Source organism: Desmodus rotundus, chromosome 2 (assembly GCF_022682495.2).
Source record: "Desmodus rotundus isolate HL8 chromosome 2, HLdesRot8A.1, whole genome shotgun sequence".
Classification (NCBI taxonomy): domain Eukaryota; kingdom Metazoa; phylum Chordata; class Mammalia; order Chiroptera; family Phyllostomidae; genus Desmodus; species Desmodus rotundus.
In genome coordinates this window covers 102,726,147-102,746,059 of record NC_071388.1, presented here as the reverse complement: position 1 = coordinate 102,746,059, position 19,913 = coordinate 102,726,147, and the positions used below count along the sequence as shown (strand labels likewise).

Below are 19,913 nucleotides of genomic sequence, written 5' to 3'. Positions count from 1 at the left end.
TCAATGTGTGGTTGCCTCCCATGTGGCCCCCACTGGAGACCTGGCCCGCAACCCAGGCATGTGCCCTGACTGGGAATTGAACTGGCAACCCCTCGGCTTGCAGCCCGTGCTCAATCCCTGAGCTACGCCAGCCAGGGCTAGTGTGAATACATTTTTAAGAAAAAAGTTTTAAAGCCTCTATTTTCTTAGGCTTTACCAAAAGTCACCAAACTTAAGACTTAATTAACCCTGTAACATTTCAAGGCTTTCTCCAGAAAGCCTTGAATTTGTAGTTCTACCAAAAATGAAAGTTAAAATGTCGATAAAACTTGTTTAACCTGCAGACAATTCTGAAAATCCTCTCTGCAAGTATGGTTTCTTTTCTCCACCAAAATAAAGAAAAAAAGAGAAAAAAGACAAAAAAAAGGAAAGAAAAAGAATCTTCCAAAAACAAGAGAAATATGTGTACAATATAAACTTTAGGAAAAGAGAGAGGTTAGGTGGGTCTTTTTAAAATTAGATCATTTTGTAACATAGGCAAAACAGATTTTTAAGGTGATTAAAAAAAAATCATGGTCCCATGAGAGGGTTTGTGTGTGTGTGGTTAAATTAGCCACTTTAAAAAATTATCTTTAGAAATTAATGTTTTTAAAATTAAAAAGGACCTTTTTAGTATGCCTATTTCTTTACCCAACCGAGCAGTGAAATTAGCTGTCGATTACTTTTACTGCAAGAAAAGTATCTTGATTTGAATAATTTGGGATAATTTGTAGTTGTTTACTCTTAACTTTGAAATGAATAAAGTATCATAATTTGAAACTGGAGGTTAGAAGTAACCATACTTTGTATAGTAGAGCAAGACACTGAATACATATGTAAGTGGACCATCAGTAATTGTGTGGTACACAAAAGAAAATGATTACTGAGTTAACTTTCATGATTGTTTTTCATTACACATTTATCTTAAAACTGGTTCTTAAACTTTAAAATACATATGAGTCACTTGAAGAATTTGTTAAGCTACAGGGTTTTGGGTGGGGTCCAGAAATTCACATTTTTAAACCAGGGCTACAGTTGTTTTCAGACAGTTGCATGGGCTATGGACCATGCTTTTGATAATATTTTAAAGTACAAAGGCTTTACATTTTAAGATAGTCAAATTTATGTCTTTTTTTTCTTTATGATTTTTGTTTTCCCTATTTTAAGAAATTCTTAACCTGTCCTATATCTAGATACCCTCTTTGAGAATTGCTGTTTTGAATAGACTCTTGTAACAACTGTACCTCTAAGGCTAATTTACCTTCAACAACTACAGAACCCTCAAAATTCTTAATCATGTGGATTCTTTCTGTAATTTAGTGTTATGCAGATAGTCTTGGATAATATAAATATTATTTTATCTTTTTATTAACTAAAAGTTGAACTTTTATCATATGGCTTATCTACTACTAGGGCTCTCTGGATACAAGTAGGAAACCCATTTAACAAATTGCCAATGATGTTACAGTTTAGTAGGCTAAGATTGCATAAGGCTAAAGTCACTGGCCTTTTCAAATTAGTCCAGACATTTTGTGTTTATTGTTCGTGGAATATGAACCCTTTTTAAAATAGGTAAGAATGTGTTTCTTTTTAGAATGGGTAAGAATGCCTCCATGGCGTGGGAGGCAGTATGATATTACTGAATTCTTCCAGTAATTTGTAAAATGGCATTATTGATACTATCTACTTAATTATTTTTTTCTTTTTTTTAAATATATTTATTGATTATGCTATTACAGTTGTCCCATTCCCCCCCAAACTCCACTCCATCCTGCCCACCCACTCCCTCCCACATTCCCCCCTATAGTTCATGTCCATGGGTCATACTTATAAGTTCTTTGGCTTCTACATTTACTACACTATTCTTACCCTCCCCCTGTCTATTTTCCACCTATCATCTATGCTACTTATTCTCTGTACCTTCCCCCCCCCCACTCCCCTATTGACAATCCTCCATGTGATCTCCATCTCTATGGTTCTGTTCCTGTTCTAGTTGTTTGCCTAGTTTGCTCTTGTTTTTGTTTTAGGTGTGGTCGTTAATAACTCTGAGTTTGCTGTCATTTTTACTGTTCCTATTTTTGATCTTCTTTTTCTTAGGTAAGTCCCTTTAACATTTCATATAATAAGGGCTTGGTGATGATGAACTTCTTTAACTTGACCTTATCTGGGAAGCACTTTATCTGCCCTTCCATTCTAAATGATAGCTTTGCTGGATACAGTAATCTTGGATGTAGGTCCTTGCGTTTAATCTTGGGTAATGTAATTATGATGTGCCTTGGTGTGTTCCTCCTTGGGTCCAGCTTCTTTGGGACTCTCTGAGCTTCCTGGACTTCCTGGAAGTCTATTTCCTTTGCCATATTAGGGAAGTTCTCCTTCATTATTTGTTCAAATAAGTTTTCAATTTTTTGTTGTTCCTCTTCTCCTTCTGGCACCCCTATAATTCAGATGTTGGGACGTTTCGAAATGTCCTGGAGGTTCCTATGCCTCTCCTCATTTTTCCGAATTCTTGTTTCTTCATTCTTTTCTGGTTGTATATTTCTTTCTTCCTTCTGGTCCACACCATTGATTTGAGTCCCAGTTTCCTTCCCATCACTATTGGTTCCCTCTACATTTTCCTTTGTTTCTCTTAGCATAGGCTTCATTTTTTCATCTACTTTTCAAACAGATTCAACCAATTCTGTGAGCATCTTGATAACCAGTGCTTTGAACTGTGCATCTGATAGGTTGTCTATCTCTTCCTCACTTAGTTGTATTTTTTCTGGAGCTTTGAAGTGTTCTGTCATTTGGGCCTTTTTTTTTTTTTTTTTTTTGTCTTGGCTTGTCTGTTACTTTAAGGGGTGGAGCCTTAGGTGTTCACCGGGGCGGGGTAACACTGGTAGCTGTGCTGTGATGCTGTACGTGGGGGAGGGGCCGAGAGGGAGCAATGGCGCCCACCTCACTCTCCTCCGGATTTCAGTCCTTCACTCCGATACCCACAATCAAACTGGGCCCCTCTGGTGCTGGTTCCCCAGTGGGTGGGCTTGTGCACACTCCAGGCCCCTGTGGGTCTCTCCAACGACCTCTCCCGTGAGGCTGGGAGTCTCTGCTGCTGCTGCCCCAACCCCCACGGGCTCTTTCAATCAGAGGTTTGAGGCTTTATTTCCCGGAGCTAGAGCCCTGGGTTGTGCAGTCTGCTTCGCTCCCCGCCGTGCCCGGTTTATCTGTGTGCGAATGTGGGGCCCCAGGGTGCTACCCACTGCTCTGCCTGCCCCGCTCTCCGCCACTCTGAGTCCGGCCCTCTCGGTTTATCTGTGCAAATGTAGGGTTTCAGGGTCTGCTAGTGCTTGGACTGCCTGCCCCGTTTGTCCCACACTCTGCCAGTCTCAGTCCTGCCAGGGCAACATGAGTCCTCTCCACCCCGGTGCCCATGTCCGCCCCTCCTACCGGTCTGGATGAATGTTTATTTTGTATTTCCTTGGTGTCGGACCCCCTTGCTGTTCGATTTTCTGTCAGTTCTGGTTGTGCGAGGAGGCGTAGTGTGTCTACCTACGCCGCCATCTTGGTTCCAATCTATTATTATTTTTAAAGATTTTATTTGTTTATTTTTAGAGAGAGGGAGAGAGACATCAGTGTGTGGTTACCTCTCACGTGTTCCCAATTGGGACCTGGCCTCCTGCCCAGGCATGTTCCCTGACTGGGAATCCAACTGGTAACCCTTTCTTTGGTTTGCAGGCTGGCACTCAGTCCACTGAGCCACACTAGCCAGGGTCTGTCTATTTATTTTATTTTGAGTGTCATATTAAATGTTGCATGTAAAACCAATTATATGCTATTAAATATTTGTTAAATGATTGAATAAATGGTAGTTATGTGGTCCATTGAAAATCTTTTCTATGTTTTTAGTTAGTTTCCAACAACTAGACCCTGCCTTAGGTGCTCCCTCTTCTTTTAACACTTAACAGGTCTTCTAACAACCTTATATATGTACTGCTTATAGGCAATATTTATCTAATTATTAGCAAGATGCAAATTCTTTTGGTAATAATTTTGAATAATTTGAAACGATATTAACCTAGATATTTTTCAACTGAATTTGAAAATCTGAATTGAAATAGTATTAATCATAGCTAATGGTTAGGCCAACCCTTTAAAATGAACCATGTTTTAATAATCCTATATTTTTGCCATGAGAGCTGTTTCTGCATTTTTTAAAAATCCTCACCTGAGGACATGCTTATTGATTTGAGGGAGAGGGAAAGAAACATTGATGTAAGAGAGAACATTGATTGGCTGCCTCTTGCATGTGACCACTTGATGTGAGAGGGGAATAGTAATCAGTTGCCTCTCATACATGGACCAATCAGGGACTGAACCCACAACCCAGGCACATGCCCTGACCAGGAATTGAGTCTGCGACCTTTCGATTTATAGGACAGTGCTCCAACCAACTGAGCTACATCGGCTAGGACCATTTCTGTATTTTGAATTTCATAATTTGTTTCATTTTTATTAATATGCCATGAATAAACCAAGTGGCAAACTTAATATATAAATAATAAAACCATTGAACATCTCTTGTGCTGAGCATGGCCTAGTATATATACTTTCTCAAGATTTTACCTTATTCCAAGACTGATTTAGCTACTATGCCTTTATGCCCTAATGAACAAATGCACGTTGTGTTTCTATGCATGTTATTGTCAAGCAAACAGAAAATAGGAAGGTCCTGATAATGTTTAGAGTACTGATACCTTCTAACAGTGATTATGCTAGCAGAAATTTCAAATAGTCAAAGTCATTTCAGATATCCTTTATATAATTTTACCATAATTTCCTCCAAATGTAAGTTGAACTTTTCTGTGAATGAGACATTGCCTGCAGTGCTTTATATTAAGGGTAGAACTTCAGATTCACTTTTATATCCCTTCTCCCCCACCCTTACAGAGTTACTTAAAATTTTAGTTCTTGGATACATTCAATTTATTCATAAACCTTTTTTTTTTTTTTAAGATTTTACTTATTTATTCCCAGATAGAGAGGTAGAGAAACATCAGTGTGTGGTTGCTTCTTGCACACCCCCCACTGGGGACTGGGCCTGCAACCCAGGCATGTGCCCCAACTGGGAATCGAACTGGTGAACCCCTGTTTCACAGGCCAGTGCTCAATCCACTGAACCACACCAGCCATGGCAATTTATTCATACTCTCGAATCGAGATTTCTGCAGTGTCTTGGTCTTCAGCATGAATGGTGTTCTCATTGTGGCAGAAATGCAGTTACAAATACTTTTTATTTTAATGAAACAACAGCTAAGCATATTTTACTATATTGTAAAATCAGTTATTATACATTACCTGAATACATTGAGGCTTTTCGAGTGTCCCTAATACGACTATTTCTCTTGAGTCCAATAGGTCGTCTGTAACAGAAGAATATAATAGCAGGAAAGTGGTTAGGGGTGAGGGCTTTGGAAGCAAATGGATCTGAGTGCTATACCCATAGATCGTTGTGATTGTAGGAGAAGCACATACTGTGCAGCTGCTTCCACATTGGTAAAATGGGGACAGTAATCTGTGCCTCGCATGGTGGTTGTAAATAAAATAGTACATGAAAATTTCTTTACTCAGTGCCTGGTTCATAAGCATTTAGTAAATGGAGTTATAAAATATAAAGGGGGTCATGTGCATGCATTTGTATTTTAAAAAATAATAGCCAGCTTATTCTGCTTCTTTTCAGGTCAGTTGAACACATCGATGGTCCGAGTGTCCTAACAGATTCACTATGGAGGCGGTATAGTGAATTTGAGTTGTTGAGAAACTACCTTTTAGTTTACTATCCACATATTGTTGTGCCACCTCTACCAGAAAAAAGGGTAAGAAGTGGTAAGAAGAAAGGGTAAGAAGAAATGGCAGTACAGTTAAGAAGTATTTAACATTGAGGCTATTCTTCATGATTGTTTTGTTTACCTAGGCAGAATTTGTTTGGCATAAACTCTCCGCTGACAACATGGACCCTGATTTTGTGGAAAGACGACGAATTGGTTTAGAAAACTTCCTCTTGAGGGTTGCTTCACATCCCATCCTTTGTAGAGACAAAATCTTCTATTTGTTTTTAACACAGGTATTTTTCTTTTATTTAGTCTTTTAAAAAATTCATTTGACTTGGGATTTTTAAAATTTTAATTGTGAAATGCTTGGTTTTTTTAGCTTAAAAATATTTTAATCACAGTTGACATACAATATTAATTTCAGGTGGACAACGTAGTGATTAGACATTTATAAAACTTACGAAGTGATCACCCTGTGAAGTCTAGTTGGAATGCTTATTCATTTTTTTTTAAGTTACCTGTGTAGGTGGCTAAAGCTTCTTCTTATTTTTTAAAATATTTTATTTATTTATTTCTAGAGAGGGGGAAAGCGAGGGAGAGCAACATTGATGTGTGAAGGAAACACCAATTGGTTGCCTCTTGTCACCCCAGCCAGGGACCGGGCAGGCAACCCAGGCATGTGCCCTGACGGGGGAATCAAACTGGTGATGGTGACCCCTATCTTTGCAGGACAGTGCTCAACCGACTGAGCCACGCCAGTCAGGGCTGGAATGCTTATCTTAAGGATCCTTTTGGAGCAGCTTTGTTAATTTCTATGCATTTTGTTTGTTTTGAAATTGAAAATTATTGGTTAAATCGTTCCTTTGGTTAACATTTTTTATACTGAAAGATACTAAAGATGATGCTTTTTGATATTACTTAATGATATCAAAGTTAGTCTTTAGTTTTTTGAAGCCCAGATTGTAAAATCTTGGGTTCATCTTTTGGTAATCTTCTGGAATTTGGATTGAATGTTTAATTTTGAAGTGAAAAGAATTATTTTTTTTAACCTCTCTCTCTCATCTCCCCTGAAAGAAAAATAGAATGATAGGCATTTTCTTTAATTTGAAATATCCTTTATGTTGTTTTATTTTGCAGTGATTTTGCAATGATTTCTAAAATTTAATTTTTAGGAAGGTAACTGGAAGGAGACAGTTTATGAAACTGGATTTCAGCTGAAGGTAAGAATACTTGTATGAAACAACTTGTCATGTTCCTTTATAGTTGCCAGAATAGTGCCATATATTTAGTGGGTACTTGGTATTTATTGAATGAATGAATTTGGAAATAGGCTTTGTATCTAATGGTATCAGTTGGTAAGGTTTTCAAGGAAACACTGCAATTTAATTTTGATTTGTGTAATTTTAGTTACTAGTGAGACTATAATGGGCATATTTATGAGTTCAATTCTGTTAGGGAAGGACACTTTGAAGCAGTAATTCAGATACAAGTTATAGATGTTTACTACAGCAGACTCATACTATACTTTGCATCTTTTTTTTATTCCTCTGTCCTTATAACTGCCACTTGCAGTGGTGCCCTGGTAATCGCTCACTGTTTATCAGGTATGAAAGACATTTCTGAAGAGTTGAACTTAGGTTTTCCAATCATAATAAACTAAAAGATGAGCCATCAGTCATGCGCCTTCTTCCTCCTGGGACATAGTGGCCAGTTTTGAGTGGGCATAGGAGTCATTTTGAATTAGCATTCTTAGTGAAATTGGCTTATTTAGTTTTTGTACAGTGTTTCAAATTTAGTCATTAGAATTAGTATTTGGGAATGAAATAGTTACCTAAAAAATGAGGAGCATAATGGTGAGATGGCTACCCTGACTCCACTATGCTCTCCCTGTTGTCCCCCAAAGTAATCTAGCAGTGGTTCTTGCAAATTTTCTAAAGTGTTCATCTCTTGTATAAATTAAGTAACTAAGTAGAAAAATCTATAAATTGATATAATACATAACTTGATAAGCAATTCAGATGATAATAAAGTAGCAAAAGTTCAGTAGGTCTAAGCAACAAGAACAAAATGTCTTTATCAGTAATTATAAAAATACCCTCTAGAGATTTTATACATTGGTATGTGGATATTTGAAACTTAGCACAAAAAAACTATGAAGAAAAAAATTTTTTTCTGTACAGATAATATAATCAAGTATATGATTTTATCATAAGCTCATTATAATTTTTAAATATTTTGTTGGCAGATTACCTGAAAAAATGAAATTTTCTTGGCTGTAACATATTACTTTATGGCACTCAGAAAGGATATTAGAATTTTAGTTTATAAAGGACTTTAAAGTAACGCTAAACTTTAAAAAATTATGTATATTTTGATAGGATTTTCTGAGAACTGCTGTAAGGTATGGTAGGAGCTAATAAGGAAAAGAACAAACTAAAATATTTGTTTTGGTGACATCTCTTTATATAATAGAAAATTTAAAAATTGTAGTTATTGATTCAGTTATTAGTTTAGTAACTAGTTATCAGTTGTTCTTGAACCCAGTTTTAGCCATAACTTTGGTAACTTTGAGAAAACTCCCGAATTTCTCCATCCATATAGACTATGCTGTTTGCAGAGTGCTTTGAATCTTGTGTGTAGGTGCTATTTAAGAGTCCAGATATATCATATTTGGCTAGTCTTATGATAAAACCTTGGTTTTACTTTCATAAAGTCTTTGGAAGGTAATAATACTTAACATACAATATTAATAATTTAAAAAGTCAGACTTAATGAAATGGACCAAAAATAAAATGTATGGAGAGAATTTGGAAACCTACTTGTCTTGCTGTATTCCTTATTTTGTTGTGGCTGTTGCTTGTCTTAAGTCCTTCCTTTCATGAAGGAAATGAGATGTTTTGGACCACCTCAAACACATATGTACATACATGAATACATACAACATATGAGTGATATTGTCTACATGCATATATATGTATAGTCACCTTTCACTTATTTGGAGGTCATGTATTTGGCAGTTAACAACTAATCTGATCACAGTTGAAAGCTGAGATTTAAGCAAAACTGACTTCTGAGATATCCAGATGGATGTAAGATGGCTTACTACTAATAGAAATAACTTCAGTCCTTTCAGATAGACCGCCTTAATTTTATTATAGTTATTTAAACACACTTGCTATCTAATTTCTAGTCTACAAGATATTAGAAGAAAATTTAAAAGGTCTAAGAGTGAGTGATACTACTGGATACAGGCACACTAACTGAAAATTGACGGCTGAGTTTGCTATCAAAGAAGGATAACAGCAGAATGGGTGCCTTTGGCACGGGGCCAAATCCCTAGTGGCGGGGGTTGCCTCTAGGGCTTCACTGTACCACATAGGGTTAAGTATTAGTTGTTTATAGTGGTTTGTAGAGGCCACAAGAAACGGTTGAATTATGCTTACTGTGTACTCATAATTCAGTGTTGCTTCCTTTTATTTTTAGCATGCTAGGTTTTTTTGTTGTTATTTTTACTTTTAAATATAGTGTTTCTCAATTTCTTGAGGTTGTTCAAAATACTGAATCCTAGAGTTTATCCCATACGTATTGATTCCCAGTAGCCTAAAATTTAATAACCACTGCTACAAGGGGATAGATAAAAATATTTTGGGGGAGCCCTGGCTGGTGTGGCTCAGTGGTAGAGTGCTGACCTGTGAACCAAAGGGTTGCTGGTTCGATTCCCAGTCAAGGCACATGCTTGGGTTGAGGGCCATGTCCCCAGTGAGGGGCACGCAAGAGGCAACCACACATTGATGTTTCTCTCCCTCTCTTTCTCCCTCCTTTCTCCTCTTTCTATGTAAAATTGGTTGGTCAAGGAAGTGTTGGAAACTATTTTTCAATGAAAATAAGATCATTCTGAATCAGACCAAATGTTTATATTTTCATAAGAATATTTGACTATTAGAGTGTCACCCTCATATTGAAATGTCAACTTAATTTTCTTTTTGAGACGTTTAATTTCTAGTTTGGGCCTACTAGATTAATATTTTCTTAAATCTTTTTAGAGTAATCATTATACCCAGCAAGGTAATTATAAAAAATTTAGTTTCTTTTTATCTGTGCTCTATTCAAAATAAACATGAGCAACAGACCTTTTTATTACTGCTGTATATTGGCTTTCCCTTTTAAAAAAATAGTTATGTAATAATTTAGTGAATTCAGAGTTTGTCTCTAGAGTAATGAACATATAAACTAATTACTTTAGTTTAAAGTAATATTATTTTAACTCAGTAAGTTACTTATATGAAAGTGTCATTCATATGCCCAAACCTCAAATGAATTTAGGCTGACTAAGAAGAATCTGGAACCCTGTCTGTTGTTTAGAGCAGGGACTGTGTATGGCACAGCAACTCCGAGAGAGCCAATGTGGAGATTCCAAGTGCTGGGTGCCCAGAGGGTCAGGTACCTACTAGTAAAGGAGCTGGGAACATAAACTCCATGTTCTTATGGAGCATATATTTTAGTAGTTGGAGACATTAAATTAACATTTAAATGAGATACTTTAAAGTAGTTACAAGTGATACAAAGGCAGTAAGTCATCACTGTGAAAGAGTGACGGCAGAGGGTGTTTTTCCCAGGGTTTATTTGAGATAGGTGACAAAATGGGGATACTGAGTGAAAGGGGGCACACAATTACCCATTAGATTAGGACAACAGGTATAAACCAGGAGTGTTCTGGGCAAACTGGGCCACGTGGTTGAAGAGTTTAATAAAATTTGAGCTGAGACCCAAATAATAAGAGACCTACAGTGGAGTCAACCTTGGGGGCCAGTGTCAGAGAGGCCAAGCTATGTAGTGGTTTACTAGGAAAGGATGGGGGGAAGATAAGAATCAGGAAATGAAATGAAATAGACAAGGTCCAGGACAAGGAAAGTAAGTACTTAATAGGAATCGGAAAGGGATGGAGAGGTAGGTTTTAAAGGAAAACATGGGAAAGTTTGTAAGTTGGGAATATAGAATAGTCAAGTTGTTTTTTGTCATTCAGCCAGTATTGTATGTTTGTGTTGTGCCAAGCATCGGAGCCTTTGGGATACAGCAATGAACAAAGGAGAAAGCAGATCACAGTATTGCCATGGCAGCTGTTTTGCAACTCCAGGGGGCACCATTTACATTGTGTTTTTTAAAAAATGGCTCTTGCATTCCAATGGACAGTTAAGAAACAAGCAAACAACTAAAATAAGTGCTGTGTTAAAGGGAATAAAATAGGGTGGTATGAAACAATGAAGTGAGGGCTTTTTAATTTTATTATTTTAAACATTTTTTTTATTTATTTAAAAAGATTTTATTTATGTACTTTTAGAGAGGGGAAGGGAAGGGGAAAGAGAAACATCAGTGTGTGATTGCCTCTTGCGCTCCCCCTACTGGGGACCTGGCCCACAACCCCAGCATGTGTCCTAGACTGGGAATCAAACCAGTGACCCTTTGGTCTGCAGGTTGGCACTCAATCCACTGAGCCACACCAGCCAGGGCTAAACATTATTTTTAATTATAGTTGACAGACACTATTCTATTACTTTCAGGTGTACAATGTAGTCATTCAACATTTATATAACTTACAAAGTAATTACTACAGTAAGTCTAGTATCTGGCACTTACACAATTGTTACAGTCTTACTGACTTTATTCCTCTGCTGTGTATTATATCCCCATGACTGACTTTGTATCTGGTAGTTAATACTTCTGTAAGGGCTTCTTATAAGATGGATGGTGACCTGTCAGATTTGCAGCAGTTCAGGTAGGTTTTTAGAGATCTAGCTTTGGGGAGAAGTTTCTGATTTGGTGACATTTTAGGCAGCTTCTCTTTTTATGGAATCTTGTGAAATGATGAGCAGATTTAGATGGGTGTTACAATGGACGTGACCTGACAGAATGTTTGGTAAGCAAAGGTTAGGATGGTGATGGTTTACATTTTATATGACTTCTAAATTGGTAAAAGGTAAAAAGTGAATTGGTTGTATTAAGAAGTATAAGATCTAAGAAAAGGTACAAATGAAAACTTTCTTCTTTACTGATGGTTTTTATGTAATTTCATCTTCATTTTAAAAATCACACTTGTATGTGACTATGAAGTCATTAACACTTTGTTATTTAGTGATTTTAATTAGCTTAAAGTTTATAAGGGAATAAATAATATATGCCTTAAATTTATAAGTGCTCTTTTATTTGTAAGGACTTTCACATGCTTTATTAGCTGGTATGCCCTTGAGATGCAAGAAAGGTCATGAATTGGTGAAATACTGATTTTAGAAATAAGAGAATTCTCTGAAATCAGTGACAAATTGAGTTTCTTTAGATATTCTTGATAACCCTTTGGAATTCTTTCGGTGGGAAGTTCAGGGAGTCTGAGTTGGTGGAGTGGCATATTCATTACATTTAAAAATTTTTCTTACCCAAGTAATCTGGGTGGCCCTAGTGTTTTTGTTTTGTTTTAGTCTTTTGGGAGTATTTGTAATTATGGGTTGGAAGTTGGACTAATGGGATTTTAAAAGCCACGTTATAAAATTGATGCCTGATTGAGCTACCGTTTATTGAACCCTATAGTTTCTGTGCTTGGTCAGAAAAGTAATTTTTTTTTAAATGAGAATTTAGGACAGGATTTTGGATGTATTGAGTATAAATTTGTAATAATGAAATTATTATTTAGTGTTGATCTCTCCATCTCTCTTTTGAGAGCAGTTATCTGGAAATAAGGAAGGATAGTTTAAAAGTTGTGTTGTCTTGTAACATTTTCTGCCAGCTAGTAAGTAATTTGATGTCATCTAGCTTGCTTTACATTAGTACAGGCATTTCCGTATTTCTTTTTTTTCTAAAATACTGATCATGAAAATGAGAAAAACCAGTGTATATTTGGTTTGGATTCTACTTGAGAACTATGCTCAGTAATGCACGGAGTTTAAAGCAATAATTTTATTTAGTTTATATATAGTAAATTTTGGTTTTCTTGATTTAGAGAAAAAGTAAACTACTTTTTTCATATGATCTGTTCTGAGCTACAATAATGCAGAGCCATATGCCTGTTAGTGTGTTGGTGTTTATAGTTGTTTTACTTTGATATCATTGAATGCCATGTATTCAGTTTACATGATTATAACATCATTTTTGTTGTGTTTAAGCTATTTTTTTAGGTATGTTGAATGTGTTTGACACAAATGATATGAAGAAAACTGTACTTGAGCATCTTAATTTTAAAGGGAAAATAAAACTGTTTGGATTTATACCCTGAAATGTAATTATATTAAGTGAATAAATTATTTTTTCCAGGCAGACTCCAGGTTAAAAGCGCTTAATGCAACATTCAGAGTGAAAAACCCAGACAAGTAAGGTTTTGTTTTAATAACAGTTACAATGTTGTTTTGAATGGTGCCTATCAATCTATTTAATTTTTCATTTCTGAATGTATGCACTTCATTTGCTAAATATTTTAAATAGTAATTCACATACAGTGAAATCCTTTTACAGTCTAAAACTGTTTTTAAAATTTGGTAACTTTATTGGGTTTAAGGTTGAAACTCTGAAGTTTTAGAAAATTAAAACACTGCTTTTTCCTAGATGGATTTTTAAAATGTTGAAGGTATCAGAAAAGTGAGAAAAGCAATTTTAATTTTGTATAAGATAGTTTTTCTCATATGATTTTGCTTGTCAAATATATATATAAAGGTCAAGCTAAGAAGATTGTCTATTACATGTACATTTTAATAATAAACTTTCTCCTTTGCATACCAAGAAAACTTGTTAGATAATGCATACTAGTATAATTCATAGAAATGTATTTATATGATAGTTACTTGACTTTATTAATATCAGTTTGGTGTTTGTGGGAGCATTTCTGTAGTAAAGGAAGCTAGTGTATTCAGAAATAATTTTCTTAGAATACGACCTTAGGTATTTCTTACAATTTTGGTTTTGCTCATTCTTTGAATTGGGTGGATAAGTCAGGCTCTTCAATATATGATCTTTCACCTGGTGTTTGCTTCAGCTGAGTTTTTCAGTTAGAAATTTGCTTAGGCAGATGAGGCTTTTTTATTTTTGGTGACCAAGTTTATGAGAGGCCTGTTAGAATTTCTCTAGTTAGGCCTTCAGCATTAATTTCTATGTAGTGTAAATTCTAGCAGACAAAGGCCAAGTTTGCATTGCCTGATCGCCTATTATCCCTGACTTTGTAAACCATAATGCCTTTGGTTTTTATGATGAATTTTGAATTAAAATATAAGTATTTTAAAGTTTTGTTAATTAGTAAACTGTGATGGTAACTGTTGAGGTTTTTTTTATCGACTTGATTTCTTAGAGTAGTTATTTTTTTATCCTCACTCGAGGACATACTTATTGATTATAGAGAGAGGGGACGGGAAGGAGTGAGAAAGAAAGGAAGGGAAACATTGATGTGAGAGAGAAACATGGATCCATTGTCTCTTACACCCACAACCTACGTATGTGCTCTGACCAGGAATATAATTTGTGACCTTTCAGTTTATGGGGTGATGCTCCAACCAACTGAGCCACACCAGCCAGGACCTAGAGTAGTTTTAGGTTCACAGGAAAATTGGGCAGAGAGTACAGAGCTCCCATATGCCCACTGCCCCTACATATGAACTCCACACTACACATCCATAGCTTCTTCCAGTCTGTCAACATCCCCACCAGCGTGGTACATTTGTTACCAGCGATGAACCTACATTGACACATCATTGTTACCCCAAAGACCATAGTTACTTTTAGGGTTCTGTCTTGGTGTTGTATATTGTATGGGTTTTGACAAGTGTATACATTATTATAGTATCATACAAAGTATTTTCACTGCCCTAAAGTCCTCTTTGCCCTGCTTATTTAACCCTGCCACCCCATAGCTCTGGCAGCCTCTGAGCTTTTAACTGACTCCATAGTTTTACCTTTTCCAGAAAGTCATATCATATAATATGTAGCCTTTTCAGATTGGCTTCTTTCACTTTGTAATATGCATTTAAGGTTCCACTGAGTCTTTTTAAGGGCTAAAAATGACATCCATGGCATGTAAGATGTTCTTTAGAGTAAAAACTAAAATTATGTCATCCTCTGAAAAAAGCTTTGGAAAATCTTATAAACAAAGCTGATGACATTGGTGGATGTACATTCATTAGAGGAGTATGTTCACTTTTTAAATGATATTTTAATATTAATATTTTGTCGATTGAATGTTTCCCAATTTAATGAAAAATATTTTGTCAATTGAATGTTTGTCTTCCCTTTTCTGACCTAACTAGGTTTTCTAGATAGCTAAATTTTATTTAATATCCATATTATATACAGTCATGTGCCACTTAACAGCATTTTGGTTAACAACAGACTGCAAATACAATGGTGATCCTCTTAAGATTATAATTGAGCTGAAAAATTCCTATCGCCTAGTGATGTTTTAGCTGTCTCAGATGTCTTCAGTCACCTGTTTGTGGTGATGCTGGTGCAAATAAACCTACTGGTCTGCGCACTGTATAAAAGTACAGCATATGCAATTATGTATGGTACATAAAGCTTGATAACGATAATAAACAACTATGTTACTGGTTCATGTATTACCATACTACTTATTGTTATTTTACAGTGTACTCTTTCTACATATAAAAAAAGTTTGATGTAAAACTATATGCCGTGTTACACTGATTAGAGCCTCATACACCCCATGCTCACTGTATCTCTTGATTCCATCATTTTCTCTTGTGCTCGCTTTAATCTTGTGTTGTTTTGTATAGTACCATGCTGTACAGCATTGTAGCTTAGGAGCAACAGGCTACACAAGCGATTTTTTAACCAGTGTGCTGCGACACACCGGTGCGCTGCAAGAATTTTTATAACCTGCATTACCTGACTGTTTAGTCAGGGCACTGACCTCTTTTCGCCTAGATTGTCAAGTGAAAAAAAAAAAAATGACAGCAAACAGAACAACAGTAGCTGTCTGGTGTGAACACATCAAAATTATACCTTTTTTTTTTTGTCAGATTGGCAAAAATATAGTTTTTGGTGTACTGCAGAATTTTAGTAATTAGTTTATGTGTGCTGCGAGATGAAAAAGGTTGAAAATCACTGGGCTATACCATTAAGGTTTGTGTGAGTACATTTTATGATTGCACAATGACAATATTGCCTAATGACACATTTCTCAGAACATGTCCCTGTCATTAAGTGGTGTGTGACTGTATAAAATTTTAAATGTGGTATGATGAATATCATAACCAAGGCAGTTGTTTACTTCTAAGTTCTTGTTAAAATGTATAATTACTGTGTGATTAGTAATAGAATTTGACTTAAGTTCTAGATTAGAGAATTAATCTACATCAGTTATTGTTAATTCTTAATATACAGAATCTCTGTTCTACATCTAGCTGGCCCAATAGATTAATTATTATTCATGCCATTACTAAAATAGTTTACATCACTAAAATACTTTCATCCTATCCTTTCTTAAAATCTAGAAAACCGGAAGGTTTATTTCAGAAGGATTACCAAAATGATACTTGCTTCATGCAGATATATCTTTCTTAAAACTAGACTGTTACGAGATGTGAAGAGGAGGACCTTGGGTCTTCTACTTGTATGTGGCAATATTTAGGATGCAGACCAAGCGATTATTAGAATGTGTGGGATGAAAGGGGGGGAAGGAAATAAAGATGGCACCCAGGTTTCTTTCTGTCTTTAAAATGCTGGGGAACATAGAGGGGAGAGATTTGGGGAAGTCAGAGAGGATAAGTTGAGCTTTGGATATGAATAAGTACAAATGTCTGCTAGCCAGTGGCTTCAGAGACCTGGCATTTGGGAGAGTGAATTGGGCTAGAGGTAGAAATTTGATTTCAGCATCATGTAGGTCATCATTGTGAAGCTTTTTGATTGATTAGTCCCATAGTATATATAGATTGAAAGATTGATTTTAAGATGGCTGAGGACCCAGAACTGAACCCCAAGGAAGCCAACACTATAAAGGTGTTTTCCAAAGTGTAATCTGTAGATTACCAGCATCTAAATCTTGTGGGTGAGCTTTTATAAATTTAGATTCCTGAGTCCCAGTGGGGCCTCTGTGTGTAGTTGTGGTGGTTATTCACAACTCTTTCTTACTGAGAGGCCCTCAGTAGTGTTTTTTAATGAACACTTAAGGCATTCTTTTTTTTTTTAACCCTCAAGGATATGTTTATTAATTTGGAGAGAGAGGAAGTGGGGAGACAGAGAGACAGACAGACAGACAGACAGACATTGATTTAAGAAAGAAACATTGATTGGGTTGCCTCTCGTATGAGTCTCAACCAGGGATTAAACCTGCAAACTAGGTATATGCCCTGCAACCACTGGGCCAGGGTTTGTTGATCTTTTTTTAATCCTCATCCGAGGATATGTTTTACTGATTTTAGAGAGAGAGGAAAGGAGAGGGAGAAAAACAGTGTGAGAGAGAAACATTGATTGGTTGCTTCTGGGCCACTGCTGGTACCCGGGAGTGAACCTGCAGCCTTTTGGTGTATGGGACGATGCTCCAGCTAACTGAGCTACCTGGCCAGGGCGATAAATACTTCAGGCATTCTTGGCATACTAAAGTTGGAGTGTAAGAGATGGGTGAGGGAAGTGAGTACTGCCAGGGAAACTTCAGGCGTGACCAGAGAGTAAAAGGAAAATCATGAGAAGATAACACTGATGTTAAGGGAACAAATTTTGAGGAGGGTAAGGTCAGCTGTTGCATTGCTGGAAGTATCAAGTAAGATGAGGACTAACGTACATCAGTCGCTTTTAGCAACATGCAAATAGTAGGTGACTTCGTTGGGAATGTATCTCCACTGTAGTGCTGGAGGTGAGACTAGGTTGTAGTGGGCTGAACAGTGAATGGGAAGGAAAGAAGTGATCATTGCTAGAGAGATAATGCCTTGTAAAAGTGTGGCTGTGAAAGGAGTAGGTGTTTGAGAAGGTGTTAGCATTTGTGTTGTCAGAAAATGTGTGTGTGTGTTTTAATCTAGGATAGACCCTAAGCTAATTGATGTACTAATTAGAAGGATCTTGTAGAGAGAGGAAGTTAGAAAAGAGGAATATGGAGTTGAGCTGGGATAGAATCTAAAGTATTGGATGGGAAGAAGGATCCTACAGGGAGGGAAGAAATGATGTGATATTGGAAAGTTTCTGAGTTTGCTGGTAGGAGGTGGAGGTGGAGGTGGTTTCTATCTGATGTCTTCTGTTTAATCTTTGAAGCTTGGTGAGAGAGTGACAGATGGTAGTATTAGAAGTTTCATTTCTTAATGAAGAATGATAGTTACTAGATTTGGAAAACAGATTACTGAGCAGCATTAAGATTGAGGTTGGAGACCATGGGTTCATGGCTGTACCATGAGATTTTTTTAGCCTCATAAATTATTTCCAGTTTTTTTGTTCTCAGGTAATTTTTTATACCAAGAAATAGCTATCTCTATCTTAGTCTCATTACAAATTATGAAGTATGACATCTTTTCTTGGCTTTAAAAATATCAAAAGAAAGTATAGTTGTTTTATTCTAGAATTTTAAAGTTTTGTATTGGTGTATAAATGTTCAAAGCCAGCATGTGGTTAAATAGAATCATTTTTTTTATTCTCAGTAACTACAGTTGACCCTTGAACAATGTGGGGGTTGGGGTACCAACCACCACCCCCCTGCACAGATGAAATAGCCTACTATTGACTGAGAACCTCACTGATAACATAAACAGTTGATTAACACATATTTTGTATGTTCTACGTATTATATACTGTATTCTTAAAATGAAGTAAGCTAGAGAGAAGAAAATACTAAGAAAATCAGAAGGAAGAGAAAATATGTTTATTTACACTGTTCATTGAAAACAAATCCATATATAAATAGACCTACACAGCTCAAACCTGTATTGTTCAAGGGTTAGCTGTACTGTTCTGTCTCTCAGATTTTGATGTGTTTTCATCAGAAAAATTCTGTGTTATCATTTTCTGTTTCAGGAGATTCACTGAACTAAAACACTACAGTGATGAACTTCAGTCAGTCATCTCACATCTTCTTCGAGTCAGAGCGGTAAGTGGTCCCCAAGAGTTTTTTGACACATACCTGTAAGGAAGTGCTGCTCATTTAATCATTATATTTTTCAGTAATGGATGTTATTTGTAATGTATAACTGATTTTTACATTCGGGTTTGGTGTGTATCATCCAAACTGCATTTAAAAAAAATGTGAAATGTTTTCTGGCATAAACAACTTGAAGAATTTTAGTCTATTGTTTGTATATGGTTGTTGTGACATCTTGTCAAAAGTGTTGGAAATATAATTTAATAAATGGGATTTTATGTCTACATATATTAATATCTGTTTTTTTCAAGGTTTGTTTTTAAGGTTTGTGAAATAGTTTATATATGTTAGGCTAGCAGTTTTCTACTGGTGTGCCCCAAGAATTTTTAAAACATGCAATGCCTATTTAGTCAGGGGCACTGACCTCCTTTCTTTCAATTGTCCAAAAAAAGACAACAGCCAACAGAACAGTAGCCATTTGGTGTGAATAAATCAAAATTATTCCTTTTTTTGTTAGATCGGCCAAAAATATATTTTTTTGGTGTGCCACAGAATTTTAGTAATTTATGTGTGCCATGAGATGAAAAAGGCTGAAAATCACTATGGTGGGCCATCTAGTGTCTGTGCTGTTAAATTCTGCTAAATAAACTTATTTGTGGTAATGGTCTGCCATGACAAAAGGAACAAGAAATCAAGGAATAATCATTATACTTAGCATATAATTTAGCTGTAATAGACATGGAGAAAAATAGTTTTGGGTAAGTCAATGTACCTGGAAAATTGTGTCATCCACTCTAGTCTTTTGAGGTAACCTAGAGGAGACTTAGAACTTGCCTTAAAGGCTCTGAAAGATGCTAAGTTACCAGGTCTAGGATCACATCTTATGCCGATTGTAGTCTTCCTGAAATGAAATATATTATCTAGGATTTATTTTAATAACAAAATCTACTGGTAAAGGGTGGAGAGTAAGGACAGTTTTAGATGAAACTGTATTGGCCATATAATAATTGTTGGCGAGTGTTGGGAAATGGAAAAATATCCTC

The 19,913-nt window shown here is 36.1% G+C and overlaps 1 protein-coding gene across 1 annotated transcript in view; it reads left to right on the top strand.

Moving 5' to 3' along the window:
- The window catches only part of SNX4 (sorting nexin 4), an 83,382-nt gene that overhangs the window by 13,022 nt on the left and 50,447 nt on the right, over window positions 1–19,913 (top strand). Inside the window, exons 3-7 of the mRNA XM_024578001.4 lie at window positions 5,732–5,867; window positions 5,966–6,115; window positions 6,995–7,042; window positions 13,122–13,177; window positions 18,807–18,879. Coding sequence (XP_024433769.1) covers window positions 5,732–5,867; window positions 5,966–6,115; window positions 6,995–7,042; window positions 13,122–13,177; window positions 18,807–18,879 — 463 coding nt within the window. The remainder of the gene's footprint in view (window positions 1–5,731; window positions 5,868–5,965; window positions 6,116–6,994; window positions 7,043–13,121; window positions 13,178–18,806; window positions 18,880–19,913) is intronic.